A 14,602-nucleotide genomic window follows, 5' to 3' on the forward strand; every position below is an offset into this window, starting at 1 on the left:
GTGTAGGTTCACATCAGAAACATCTAACAATGTGACCTGTCACATTAACATAGCAAAGATAAAACCTGTAATCATCTCAATATTTTTAGAAAAAGCATTTATTAATATTTCAATATTCATTTCATGGCTTAACAATATTCCTACTTTAAGCATAAATGGAATAGAAGGAAACTAATAAAGAGTTTCTACCAAAGACTTAAAAACAAATATCATAATTTTGACACATGAGAAACATTCTCAATGAGATAAAAATAGGAAAACAATGCTTGTACTCACCCTTTCTATTTGATGTTATATTGAAGGTCCTAGCCCACCCAAGGAGATAAGAAAAGAGAAAATGTATTAGGAGTATTATTTATAGATAATATTATCATCTACATGAAAACACAAATGAATCTATAAATAAACTATTTAACTAATAAGTTCAGCATGTTTGCCAACATTATCTAACAAAATTTTAAGATTATTCCAAAATCTACAGCATCTCTAACAATGACAGCAGCAGCAATGACCAATTTAAACATTTAATAGAAAAGACATCTCATTTCAATAGCAGCAAAAGCTATAAGGTACAATAGGAATAAGTCTAACACAGAGGTACAAGAGTTTTATAAACAAATTATAAAATGTTATTGAAAGACATTTAAAAATCAGAATAATATTAATGTACTAGGTGGCTCAATGTTATTGAAAGACGTTTAAAAATCAGAATAATATTAATGTATTAGGTGGCTCAATTTTATAAAGTTGCCATAGCTCCCCAATTTTAACCTATAAATTTTACTAAGCAAAAGACCAACAGAGTTTTTCCATGCAACTTGACAAACTAATGCTAAAGTTAGTACAGAAGAATAGAAGTCCAAAAATAGTCCATACATTCATGAAATTAATAAAGCAGATTCTACAGGTATCAACACGGGTAGCTCTCAAAATCACACTGAGGGAGGAAAGCAAGTTGCAAAACGATATGTACACTACCTAACACAATTTTTTAAATGAATAAAGAGGGAACATGTCCTTCTATACATCAAGATTTATAAAGCCATATTAATTAAGACTGCGATATTGGCTCAAATTTGGTTTGATCAGTGGAAAAGGACAAACTAGAAACATATCCATGAATACATGGAAATTTAATTTACAGTCATTGGTGGTATTACACATTAATAGGGACACGAAAGACTGTTCTGTAGTCAGGTTAAGACAGGCTTTCCAAATGGGGGTTGGGGGAAAAGGGAGAAGTAAAATTATTAAATTCCTACTTTACACTATTTAAAAAAAAAAAAAAGTCCCAGATAGATCAATCTCATGTATGGAAAGCAAAACTTTAAAACATTAAAGAAAAAGACATAAGAGGCTACCTTAACGTATCAGGCATGAAGAGGTTTCTTTAATAATCCACAAATGACACTATAAAGAAAGAGATCAATGAATGAGTACATTTTAAGTTTTCTATAGTGCAAAAGACATCAAAAGCAGCTAAAAGACAAGCCACAGACTGACACAATATATTCAATGTTTATACGCATGAATTCCTACAAATCAGGAGGAAAAAAAAGATAAAACATACACGGTCCATTGAAAAAAATGAACGAGGATTGTGAAAAAACAAATCACAGACTTGGAAACCACAATAACCAATAAACATGTGGGAAAAAAATGCTTAACTTCACTAGCAGTGAGAGAAATTCAAATAAAACAACAAGATACTGGTTTTTTAAAAACAATCAAATTGGCAGGAATAATAAAAGTCTGAATCTAGAAAGTGTTGAAGATCATGTGAGGGAAACATGAACTGTCATACACTGCTGATAGGTGTGCAAATTGAATCATTTGGCAGCCTCTAGCAAAACGGAAAATGTGTGTGGAGCCCGGTAATTCCCCATCTAGGTAGATACACAGATAAAATCTCACATATGTGCAAAGGAAACATGTACAAGTAGTACCAAAATATTGGCAGCAGTTTAATATTCAACAATAAGGGAATAAATAAACAGAACACATTCGTATGCATGCATGAATCTACACTACAGCAATTAAAATGAATGAACGGGATCTATATTTATCAACACGAAGAGAAAAACTGAAAACATACCACGAAGGAAAAAAAAAAACAGTCCAAGAATAATATGTACAGTCTAATACCATGTTTGTACATTTAAAAATTATATAAACCAATATTCTGTATTTTATGTGTTCACATCCGGTAAAAGTGTAAAACCCAGACTGGAAAGTTACATACCAAATTTATGTTAGTGTTTGCCTTTGGGGAAAAGGGAGGAGAATGGTATTGTGAGCAGTACAAGGGGAACTTCAATTTTATCAGAAATGTTGAATACTTCAATTTTAAAAATAGATCTGAGGGAGATAAGACAAAATGTTAATATTAATTATATGAGACAGGTATATGGGTGCTTGTACTGTTCTCTCTGCATTTTAAATATCTTCACATTTTTTCTAAATAATAAAATTACAACAACTAGTAAATCATTCTATCTCTGATAGAAGTTTAATGTGTAGATTAATGAAGAGTTAATCGTCTAAAGGAACTTCAGAAAAAAATAACTCTTTTGCAATGGAATCACCTTCAAAATAACATTGACAATATTATTTAAAAACTGCTGAAATGAATAGATTCCATAGGTGTCAACCTGGATAGTTGTCAAAATCATATTGAGGGAGAAAAGTTGCAAAATGTTATGTATACTACTGTACCATTTACTTAGAACTTTTAATAAACGTGGATATATACATATATTTACATATATAATTAGGTAATAAGGGTATCAAGACAAATGTGGGTTAAATAGCCACTTTAAAATACTAATTACCTAGGGAAGTGAAGAGGGAGAAAGATAAATGAGACAGGAGAGGGAAATAAAGTGACATTCAGCTCTATCTGTAATGTTTAATATAAATAAAAACATGAAACAACTGTAACAAAATTTCACATTTGGTTATCTTAGGCAGTAAATACACGAACGTATGTTATTCTGAATGCATACGTGCTGTTAATTTTCAAAAGAAAAAGTACTGAAGAACTACAGATAAAATGCACATAATTCACTCATACAAAAGCTTGCATACATCAAAAACCAAGATATGACTATTTTCAAAAATTATCCTGTTTGTTTTTCTATGTGGTTTTATATTTTTAAAAATAAAAACGAGGGAAAAATGAAAGCAATGAAGACACGTAAAAGAAACCGTACATATATTTCATTTAAAAAAAAAAAAAAAAGGCAAACCTCCACAATCACTAAATACCATATGAGCATTCTATATCATGTGCTGCATTTCCTTCCTTTTAACTTGGTCAAAAGCAAATTAGAAGATATTGCCTAATTGGAAACGTGACTTTCTATTATTAAAATTGTGGGAGTCCATTTTAATGTGTTTATCTCGCCGCCAGACTATAATTTATATTTCAGCGTGAAAACCTGTTTGGATGCCAGTGACAGGTTAATGCAGTTTAAACATGGATTTTTCTTTCGTTGGCTAAATAGTTAAATCGTTACCCAAAGGATTTTAAGTTTCAATTTCAACGGGGAGAGGATTCTCAGCTTTTCCAAGGTTAAAACTGTTTCTGTTTCGAGATGCTATTAATTAATGGCTACGTAGCGGATCTATTTAGGGAACTGCTCCCGGGCCGGGGTTCACAGCTGAGCTGCTCAATGAGAAAACTTTTTTTGCTGCAGACTTGGGGATATTTGCAATTTAGTCTGAGAGCGGCGAACGGGGAGTGAAATGGAATTCCAGACCACTTCGCGAACAATCGCAATTATGAACCGAAAGACATGTCAGGTATTAGCCATTTTTTTCCTTAAAAGAAAAAAACTTTCTGGGACTCCACGGGACACCCAGCTGGCGACGGACCAGCGGGCGGGGGGGCGAGGCCGCGGCCGCCCAGAAGTTCCGACCGGGGAGTTTCGCTCGGTTACCATTACCTGGCTCGCCGGCAGAAGAAAGAACGCGGAGACAAGATAATTTCTGCGGCTGTTAAACCCGACTTAGCTGGGGGGCCGCGCGTTCCGAGGGGGTGTCCTGTGGGCCGGGGCGGGTCTCCGCCGCCCCCACGGGCTCCGGTGCGTCAGGGGCGCGTCAGGCGGGGCGGGCTCCGCGCGAGCGGCGGCGGCGGCGGCGGCTGCTGCTGCTGCGGCAGCGGCGGCGGCAGCAGCGCGGCGGCAGCGGGCGGCGGGCGGCGCGCACCCGGCCTCCTGCTTCTCGCTCCGAGGCTGCGGGACGGACGCTCCCGGGAACTCCCTGGCCCGCGGCCGGCCGCGTTCGGACCGCGCTCGCCGGCGGCCGGGCGGTCCCAGCATGTCGGCCGCCGTGGCGTGCCTGGACTACTTCGCCGCCGAGTGCCTGGTGTCCATGTCCGCGGGCGCCGTGGTTCACCGCCGCCCGCCGGACCCCGAGGGCGCGGGCGGAGCCGCAGGCTCGGAGGTGGGTGCGGCGCCGCCGGAGTCCGCTCTGCCGGGTCCGGGGCCACCGGGGCCCGCGTCGGTCCCCCCGTTCCCCCAGGTCCCCGCCCCCAGCCCCGGCGCGGGCGGTGCCGCGCCCCACCTGCTGGCTGCAGGCGTGTGGGCAGACTCGCGCGGCAGCTCTGAAGAGGACTCCCGGGAGAGCTCGGGGGAAACTCTACGCGCCTCGTCCGGCGTCTCCGACCCGACCCCGTGCTCCGTCCAGACCCAGTGCTCCGAGCCGGCTCCCGCCTCCTGCGCTGCAGCGGTCTGCGCTCCCGAGAGTTCCTCCGGTGCACCCGCCGTCCGGAGCGCGCGTGCCACCGCGAGCGCGCCTGCAGCCTCTGGCGGGGTCTCTCACGGGGCCCTAGGGGCCGGCCCCGTCCCCGCCACGAATCAGGTGCCCCGCAGGAGGCCTGTCACACCTGCTGCCAAGCGCCACCAGTGCCCCTTCCCGGGCTGCAACAAAGCCTATTACAAGTCATCGCACCTCAAGTCCCACCAGCGTACCCACACGGGTGAGCGCCCTTTCTCCTGCGACTGGCTCGACTGCGACAAGAAGTTTACGCGTTCCGACGAGCTGGCCCGCCACTACAGGACGCACACGGGCGAGAAACGCTTCTCCTGCCCCCTCTGCCCCAAGCAGTTCTCCCGGAGCGACCACCTGACCAAGCACGCTCGCCGCCACCCAACCTATCATCCTGACATGATCGAGTACCGGGGGCGTCGTCGCACTCCCCGAGTCGACCCGCCACTCACCAGCGAGGTGGAAAGCCCCGCCTCCAGCTCCGGCCCCGGCCAGGCGCCCAGCTTCACCACCTGCCTGTAGGACAGTTGTTGCTGTCAGTCGTACCCTCAAGGATGATCCCCCAGCTGTTGTCCCTGCCTTCTCTCTGCCCATCCCTCTTTCCCAGAGTCATTACACCAAGGCACAGAACTGGTTCCTCTGCTCTGAGGGTGGGTCCAGGGAGACGTGTGGACTCTGGGGAGGTACTGGGGGCTGGAAAATAGCGGGAATTCTTGCAACGCTTATATCATCCTAAAAGTGGGGATTGCCTCCTCAAGACAGCCCCCAGGAACTGATAAGAAGGGATGAACTCTGGTACTCTCCAGAGTACTGAAGATTCTCCCCTCCCTGGAACCAGGGATGTGAAACTGGAATTCTCAGATGCCTGAGGAGCTCCCAGTCTCAAAGGACTCTGGTGTCTCACCCACCCACCAGGGCGGACCTTGGAGAGGGTGTCAGGGGTGGCAGTCTTGGAAATGTCCAGGACTGGGATGGTGAGAGGCCTTTGAAACAGAAATGATTTCTATTTCTGTAAACAGCAATGTTTACTAATTTATTTTTAGCATCTTTTAAATAGGGATCCCAGGTTGATGGGAGGCTAATGCCCTCCACTTCCCCCAATTGCCCCAGCTACCTCTGCTAGGAGAGGCCACGTAAGCTCCATGTAGATGTATGGATGGGAGATGCTTCTTGATGTCTGGGGTGTGAGTCTGTTTGCAGGTCTTACTGCATGATTTGGAACCCTGCGCTTGCTTGCGTCTTAGCCCTTCTCTCCATTTGGTTTCCTATTTGAGGATGGTAACTTCCTGGCTCACTCTGATGCTGAGATTGGTTAAACATTTGAAAACAACCGTAGAGGCACCAGAAAGAAAAGGATGGTCCAGCCTAGTTCCCCGCTTCACTCAGAGAAAACTCAAGGGACCTTAGGGTTGGGCGGGACCCAAAACAAGACCATTGGTAACCATGGATAACTTTCAGGGAAATAGAGGCGTGTGGACACAACTGCCCCACCTTATGTAATCTCAGGAGTGGTAGATTCTGTTTATTTCCCTCAGAGTCTGCAGATTTTCGTTTCTGAAACAGGTGAATTGTTGGATGGGAGAGGAAAGGTAACAGACTGGTTTCTTCCAAGGAGCTGGCTCCCTTGGTTTTGTGGAAGGAGTAGCAAGGTGATAGCTGTTATCATATAGGAGGACCTTTCTCTTCTGACGCTATAGTCCCTCCAGGTTACATCCTCAGGGCCCTCTCCCACTATGAAGGAATCAGACATCAACAGTATTTGTTTCTTCTATATGTGTCTCTGCTGCTGTGGATGAAATCATTGACCACTCTGCTTGTGTATGTATGAATGTGTGTATATGTGACCCTTTCTTTAGAGATGAGGCTGAAAGGCGTTCCCTGCCCTGGGAGATCCCCTTTGGCCCCTTCCTGAATATTTTGCAATAGTCCATCAATGACACTTGGGGAAGATGCCATAATCTCATATGACTCTAATAGGCATTTGGTTAAACAAATCGCTTTCCCATATTTTGCAGATGAGGATACTGAAGACTAGATGAGTTCAAAGTCATATGCTGGGTTGCTGGGAGGGGTGAGCCATGACTAGAACTTAGGTGTCTGGCCTGCTAAGTGACTCTTTCCCTTGCACTTTGTTACCCCATCTCTTCCTCCTCTCTGGGACCTTAGTCCCTCCCTCCCTAGTCTGTATTGCTTTTGTGTATCTTTACATGTTGATTGAACCCTTTGCCTATTGTGTTTGACCCAAAAGCCCTTTTCTTAAAAGATTAAGTACATTCCCTCCCTTTACACCGTGTGGACATAAAGTGAGAATGACTTTTGATATACTAGGAGAGACTTTCTTTTTGGACCTGCTAGGTTAATTTTCAGTGTGAATTCCCTTCTTTTTCTGGTCCGGGGCATTCCAGCATCCTCGAGAGAGTAAATGATACAAACGTGGCATTGGGACTCTACTAAGTGCTCCTACACTAAGTGAGGGAGGGGTCCTTAGAAAGGAACCAAAGAGTATGGCCTGTGACCCTGAAGAAGTTTAGTATTTCCTAATGAAGGCTAAGCAGAGAAGGTGAGGCTGTTGAGTTACATGTGCGAGGAGAAGGCCCCCATTATGAAAGTGAGTTTTGGTATTGGAAGGAGTCCTCTCTTTACTCTGTTTGTTTCTTCAGCTGGGGCTGGATAGCTAGGGCACTGTGGGCCCCACTGAAGACTACTGTTTCCTCCTTGTCCTTTAAAGTAGAAGATCTGCCCTTGGGTAAGTGGACCAAAGAAGCTAACAGGAATTCCCACTAACCGTTCTGAAATTGGTTTCAAGAAAGCTTGGCTTTTCCAATCACATCGATAAATAACTTTTGATTCTTAAGCTCCCAAATAGTGTCCTTATTTGGGTTCTTGTACACTGGGGACTTTTACCTGGGGATGGCCTCTGACAATCTCAATGTGACATGTCTTTCATTGATAAAACTGACTCCTCCCAGGTCTTGAGGTGGTGGGGAGGGGGATACTTAGGACACAGGAGTAGCCAGATACAAGGTTTTTAGGTGGATCTTTCTTAGTCTGAATATTGTTGTTACCTTTTTCACTCCATCAACCACAGAGTTCTCGAGGAGTACTTAGCAAAGGGCTTCCTCATTTTATTGGTGTTTCTTTGGTTTCTTTTTGTTAATCAGATGGAGCTCAATGAATGAGTACATCTGGGGGCTGGTTGGGGTCAGCCTGAACCGCTGAGCCCTTGCCCCATCCCTGCTATCCCCAGTTCTGATATAGGAATGATCTAGTAACAGAATCTATCCATAGACCTCTTCCTGAAATATGGGTTGAAGGCTGGGAATGAGTTCTAGGTCAGACCTTGGGTGTGAGGGAGTTGGAGCTCCTGCCTCTGCTGGGAGGATGTGAAGAATACAGGCTTTGCCCCCACTCATGGAGGCAAAAATATGTCATTTGTCCCTATTTCCCTGTTCTTATCTAAGCAGAGAATCATACTGGAAAATCGTTTTTGACCCCATCTCCACCTCTACTCACGTCTCCCCAAAGGAAAAATGATATATTCTCTGATGAAGACATAGGGAGGTGGGGGGTTGTCATTGTACACACACACTCTTAAGTTCTCTTCTCTTTTTTGCACCTCCCTGCCTGCAATGTGCATGCACTTCACTGAGATCCTGCTTCCATAGGGTAAGGTAAGCACACCTGCCGAGCCCCAGACATGCCTTCTAGAGGCAGGTTTGAAGAGCACGTCTCTCTATTCCTACTTTTGGAGCAGCCCTGCCCGTTGCTGCTGTCCAGGTAAGTATTTCCACTGTGTATTTTTCTTTGGGTAGTCCAGATCCAAGGCAAGGAATTAGGAGGGGTGGGGGAGTCAGTGTATTAGAAAGCCAGGTTTTGACCATGATACAGCTTCATCAGCAAAGTAACAGTTGACCCTTGAGCAACACAAGTTTGAACTGCACAAGTCCACTTATGTGCAGATTTTTTTTCAACCAAACAGTTCAAAAATAGGATATTTGTGGGATGCGAAGCCCGCTCATGTGCTGTTCTCTACACATATACAAAAAGTCATATGCGAATAGAATATAAAACTCTTCATATACATAGATTCCACGGGGCCAATTGAGGGGCTTGGGTGTGCATGGATTTTGGTATACGCAGGGATCCTGGAACCAATCTCTAGTTTATTTCAGGGGATAACTGTACTGATATTTTGATCCTCATTAGTCTGATTCTTTTATCTTGTACTCACTTGGCTAATAACATAGAGCAGAAAGAGGTAGAGTTAATTTTCTCTCTTAAGCCCCACCACATTGAGATGTGCCTTGCCTGTTAAATCTTGAGAAATAGGCACTTCACCTGGAATTAGGGAACCAAAATAAGATGTGTGGAGATTGGACGTCTGTAATGCCAGAGTATAGGGCTTTAATGCTTTAGTGATCTTCAGCCTTTCAGTTTCTTTGGTCTTTTCAAGTCTTAGCAGCCTATGATAGCAAGTGTCCTCACACAAGCCACTAATTTTTTAGAGACAGCACGGACCTTGGCAAAAGTGGACTGTTCAAACCACTTGGCTGATTTTGATTCACATAGATATAGCTGAGATATAGCTGAGGCATAGATATCTGTAGCTGAGATATGGCTTCAAAAAGGGAAGGCACTATTGAGTAGATCAACTTGCACTGCCTTTATTCTCAGCCAGAATTGCAGTTGAGGATTTTAAGGTAAGTGGCGTAAGTTCCATGAATGTATAAGAGCACAGGTTGGGGAGATTCTAGCTCTTAAATTCTTCTGGGAAGTACCAGGTAGTATAAGATCAGTTTCCCCTTTACCTTGATTTGAAATGCATCCTTTAATAGTGCCAAGGAACCCAATGGGAGGCTCCAAGTCCTTTAATTTATATGGGATATCCAAAGTCACCTTCTACTTATGTTCCAAGTTGGTACCAGATGTATTGACTATATAAGCCCTGACAGTGGAATTTCAAGGCCTCAGCTGAATTTCTTGTGTGTTCGACCACAGAGAAATGGTGGATCTTATCATAAATAACATAAAGAGGAATGGAAGTTTTTGTTATATAGGAGTTTGAGGAAGAAAAAAAGCAATGTATACCATAATCCCAAAGGCAGAAAGGGTATTAAAAAGACTTTTGCCTGAATCCTTCTCTCCCTAGGAATCAGGATCTATTCAGGAAATAAAATAGAGCCATATTTGTTTCAAATATATATTTAAATCTTGAAGTCAAAATAGAAGCAGTACAAGGGTAAAAACTGAAGAAAGGAAGATAGTTTGGTTAAGCTGGAGGAAGAGAAGGATTTATTTAAAAGAAAGCTTGTGTTTTCAGAGGACCATATTGACAGTGTGAAAAGAAAAATAAGAAAGACTGGTAGCCAACAGTCTTAAAGATGGGATTATAAAGGACAGTGGCATTTTAATCATTAGTAAGTTAGAAGAGGTGATTAGAACCCCAAGAGATCTAACAGAATAACAGAAGCAAGCTTTACAGGAATGTCTGTCTTCACTCAGGATCTCAGGTCCAAGAAAATATCGAGAGGTACTTGCTAGAATTTGCAGAGAAAGCACTGGGAAATCATCCCTATCACCGAGATATGTTTAGTCAATGATTACAGAAAATGTAAACAATACTTCCAAGTATTTTTAGCTTACTTTCAGTGATATTACCATTGTCGGTGGGAATATAGATGGTCGGTTGGAAAATGTACAGAATTAGGTCTTTAGAAAGTGTAAGAAGATGAGACACATGAAATAAAGTAATTGATCAAATTGATAGAACTTAAGAAGTAAAAAGGCATGATCATCTCAATAGTTTCAAAAATAGGTATTTGTTAAAACTCAATGATTTGTGATTTAATTTTAAAACACCTTAGTAAACTGGTAACATAATTTCTTAGGTTGATAAAAGTTATCTGCCAGAAGCCTACTATAAAACTCAAACCTAAATATTTAAACATTGCAAGCATTCCTATTGGCCACATGGGAAGATAGAAAGAAAGTCTAGACAAACTTCAGACAGGTAATCACATAAAAATACAACAAAAAATATCATTTTTAAAAATCCATAAATTGAGAAATATAAAAGCAAGCCTCCACGTAAGTTAGACAAATAGGTAATTGCAGAAATTTAGAGCTAAATGAAAACAAAAAGCACTATATAGCAAGCAAAAAGACACTAGGGGAAGAAATGTAAGTTATAGCTTTAAATATTTTATTCAAAAAAAGAGAAAGATCGAGTGAAGGTGAATGAGCTAAGCTTTCAACTCCAGAAGAAAAGGAAAACAAATATTTAAATATTACAATGGTTGTGGCCTCCAAAAGAGCATACTACATAAATTAATATACACTATATGTGTGGTTTAAGATTTTATAGGGATGTGGGGAACAGGGAGCGATTAGGGAAAAACAAATCTGAAACCAATTCTTGAGGGGTGACAATGAAAAACGGATGAAAAGTATTATCATTAATAAAGCAGAAATTAATGAAACAAGAAAAAATAGGTAGCATTGAGCAAAACTCTTTTAAAAGGCTAATAACAGTAGGTTTATTTGGCAAGTATACATTTCTTAAAAAGAAGGCAGATCTAATGTGGTTACTCACACCTGTAATTCCAACACTTTGGAGGCCAAAGTGGGAGGATCATTTGAACCCAGGAGTTTGAGCAACATGGCAAAATCCTGTCTCTACAAAATAATTAGCTTGGTTGGGTGTGTGGCATGCGCCTGTAGTCCCAGGTACTCAGGAGGCTGAAGCCAAAGGATTGCTTGAGTTGAGAGGCTGAGGCTGTGCTGTGATCGCACCACTGCACTTCAGCCTGGGCAACAGAGGGAAGCCCTGTGTCAAAATAAATAAAATAGAAGGCACGAAAAGTTATCAGGAATAAAAAAGGACATAAAATCATACAAACAGATTTTTAAAATTAGAATAATACAAACAACTTTATATCAAGAATTGAAAACTATATGGATAATTTTATAAGGAAAATAAAAAATTTCCAAATAATTTAAGAAGATGTGGAAAATATGAAATTGAAACGGTAGTCAAAGTCGTGTCTTCCAAAAGGCGCTAGGTCTCAGCAGTTGTATTGGCAAGTTTTCTCAGCCTTCAAGAAACAGATAATTTCTGTTTGTATGAAGCACTCTAAAGCATAAAAAAGAAAGAAAGTTAACCAATTTATTTTATGTGTCAAGCTAACCTTGACTCCAAAACAAGGCAAGTTAATAGACAAGAAAAAAAATACACCAATTTTATCTATAAAGATAGGTGCACAAATCCTAAGTAAAATTCAGCAATGAATGATAAGAATAATGCATCATAATCATATGAAGTTTATCTCAGGAATTCAAGATTAATTCAATAATATCTATCAATATAATTGACTACATTAATTAAAGAAGAAAATCAATTACTTTCTTATGTGTCAGCAATCATCAGTCAGAAAATGTAGTAAACTAAGAGATTCCAATTTTATGGCAACAAGTAATATAAAGAACCCCTGTAATCCTAGCACTTTGAGAGGCTGAGGCGGGTGGATCACAAGGTCAGAAGTTCAAGACCAGTCTGGCCAAAAGGGTGAAACCCTGTCTCTACTAAAAATACAAAAATTAGCTGGGCATGGTGGTGTGTGCCTATAATCCCAGCTTCTTGGAAGGCTGAGGCAGGAGAATTGCTGGAACTGGACCCGGGAGGTGGAGGATGCAGTGAGTCAAGATCTCACCACTGCACTCCAGCCTGGGCCACAGAGAGAGACTCCGTCTCAAAAAAAAAAGAACCTCTGTAAAGAAGACTACAAAACTTTTGCTGAATGGCATAAAAGAAAATAGGACTAAGTGGATAAAAATAATGTGTCTGTGGATGGTAAAATTTAATACTATAAAGATGTCAGTTCATTCCTCAAACTATTTCCTCAGTCTGTAACCTCAATTTCCTCAAATCTGTAATCTATATAGGTAATGCAATTCCAATCAAAACCCCACAGTGGTTTTTCATTGAGCTTTTTAAAGAAAGTATTACAGAAGAACATGGAGGAAAGGAAGGGAAAATTGCTTTACCAGATATCAAAATATTACAGAGTTACAGTAATCAAGGCAGTGTGTTATAATGCAGACATAGACAAAGAGATAAGTGGAATTGGATAAAGAGTTCAGAAATAAACCTGTAAATACAGTCCAGTGAATGAGAGAGGTGGCATTCATGTAATCGTGGAAAAGATAGGCTACTTGATAAATGCTATTCAGACAATTGCTCTTCATGAGGAAAACAAAACGAAACAATACACGGCATTACTGTCCCTTTCAAACCTTTCATAACAATAAATTACAGATGGTAAAGACCTAAACATGTTTAAGCTATAAAAAAATTAGTAAAAAACACTGGAAAATCTCTCTATTGTCATTGAATAAGGAAGGTCATCTTGTTTAGGACACAAAAAAATTTAAAAATAAAAATTTAAAGAAGGAAAAAGAATTGGCCACATCAAAATGTTTAAATGTTTTACATTTAAAAGCCTAAAGACAATTAAATGTCAAGCTACATTCTGAGAAATATATTTACCAGGCAAAAGATCAATGTCTGGAATATACAAAGGATCAAAAATTCAAGAGATAAGAACCAAAAAAGTTGTCAAAGTATAGTAATAAGCAATTAAAGAAAAAACAAGGATTGAGAGTGATGGTTAGCAGCTCTTTAGCCTTATATATAATGCTTTCACTCTTTTTATTAGTTTTTTTGCAGAGGGTGGCATCTTGCTTTGCTGCCTAGGCGGGTCTTGAACTCCTGGCTTCAAGCGCTCCTCCTGCCTTGGCCTTCAGAAGTGGTGAATTACAGGCATTAGCCTCTGCGCCCAGCCTGCTTTGACTTTTTTTAAAAGCAAATATCTTCGTGTATTGCTTGTATAAGTTAAAAAGAATGACATTTTAAAGGACGGAAACAAAATAATGTTGGTTAAAAAAACAAAAGCCGGCCAGGTGCAGTGGCTCACACCTACAGTCCAGCACTTTGGGAGGCCAAGGTAAGAGAATCGCTTGAGACAAAGGTTCAAGACCAGCCTGGGCAACATAGCAAGCCCTTGTGTCTACAAAAACCAACCAAGCAAAAGATAGCTGGACATGGTGGTGCATGCCTGTAGTCCCAGCTATGCAGGAGGCTGAGGGGGGAGGATCGCTTGAGCCCAGGAGTGAGAGGCTGCAGTGAGCCGCGATCACACCACTGTATTCCACCCTAGGCAACAGAGTGAGATCCTGTCAAGAAAAGAAAATAGTAGGTTTGGAAATGATATACCAAACAAATGTTAAGCGTTAATAAAAGCAAGAAGGTGTGACAAAGTTGATATCAGGGTCAAAATACAATTCCAAGCACAAAACTTGAGTGGGGCAAAGGTAGATTATTTTATATGGAGAAAAAGCATAGTACACTAAGAATCCACATCGATAAGCACCTTTGTGTCCATGTATGAAGGGTGTCAGCGCAGGAGCTTCATGCCCATTCTAGGACTTGGGCAGGGAGTTTCTTTTGTCCCTCATCCCTCACTAGGAATTCGGAGACTCATTCCCATTTTCTTAAGTTCATTGGAGGGACAGAGTTAGGAGAGTGTCAACACAAACCACTCAGGAAATGAGCCTAATCTGAATTCTCAAAGGAAAACCTCACACACTCCACTCCAGAATACTCTTTGTCCCGCTTATTTTTCCACAATAGCTGTTGATGATCCAGAGCTTGACCTAGAAACTTCGTTCCCCTTTCAAAATGTTCTAGTTTAGTAAAGGGGAAGGAAAGTAAAACGGTCAAAACATACAGACATTTATGATTCAACTTGAAAAAAAAAATGTAACATTTTTTATT

The 14,602-nt window shown here is 41.4% G+C and overlaps 1 protein-coding gene and 1 long non-coding RNA gene across 2 annotated transcripts; one reads left to right on the forward strand and one right to left on the reverse strand.

The window, feature by feature from the left end:
• Positions 1-272: 272 nt before the first annotated feature.
• On the reverse strand, positions 273-4,069 carry LOC108307210. Its single transcript, XR_001826446.2, has 3 exons — positions 3,948-4,069; positions 1,362-1,410; positions 273-305 (listed from the first exon to the last, which is right to left on the reverse strand). It is a non-coding gene; the product is annotated as an uncharacterized LOC108307210 (long non-coding RNA).
• Positions 4,070-4,320: 251 nt separating this feature from the next.
• KLF14 (Kruppel like factor 14) lies at positions 4,321-5,788 on the forward strand. The gene has a single exon (XM_017532533.2). It carries the CDS (start codon positions 4,321-4,323, stop codon positions 5,290-5,292), a length of 972 nt encoding a protein of 323 aa, XP_017388022.1. The 3' UTR covers positions 5,293-5,788.
• The last annotated feature ends 8,814 nt before the right edge of the window (positions 5,789-14,602 follow it).

The sequence above is a fragment of the Cebus imitator genome, unplaced genomic scaffold (genome assembly GCF_001604975.1).
Source record: "Cebus imitator isolate Cc_AM_T3 unplaced genomic scaffold, Cebus_imitator-1.0 Scaffold77, whole genome shotgun sequence".
Taxonomy (NCBI): Eukaryota; Metazoa; Chordata; class Mammalia; order Primates; family Cebidae; genus Cebus; species Cebus imitator.

What these genes read in the sequence shown, in the direction of transcription:
- KLF14 (XM_017532533.2), top strand. Translation starts at nt 4,321, where the DNA reads ATGTCGGCCGCCGTGGCGTGCCTGGACTACTTCGCCGCCGAGTGCCTG.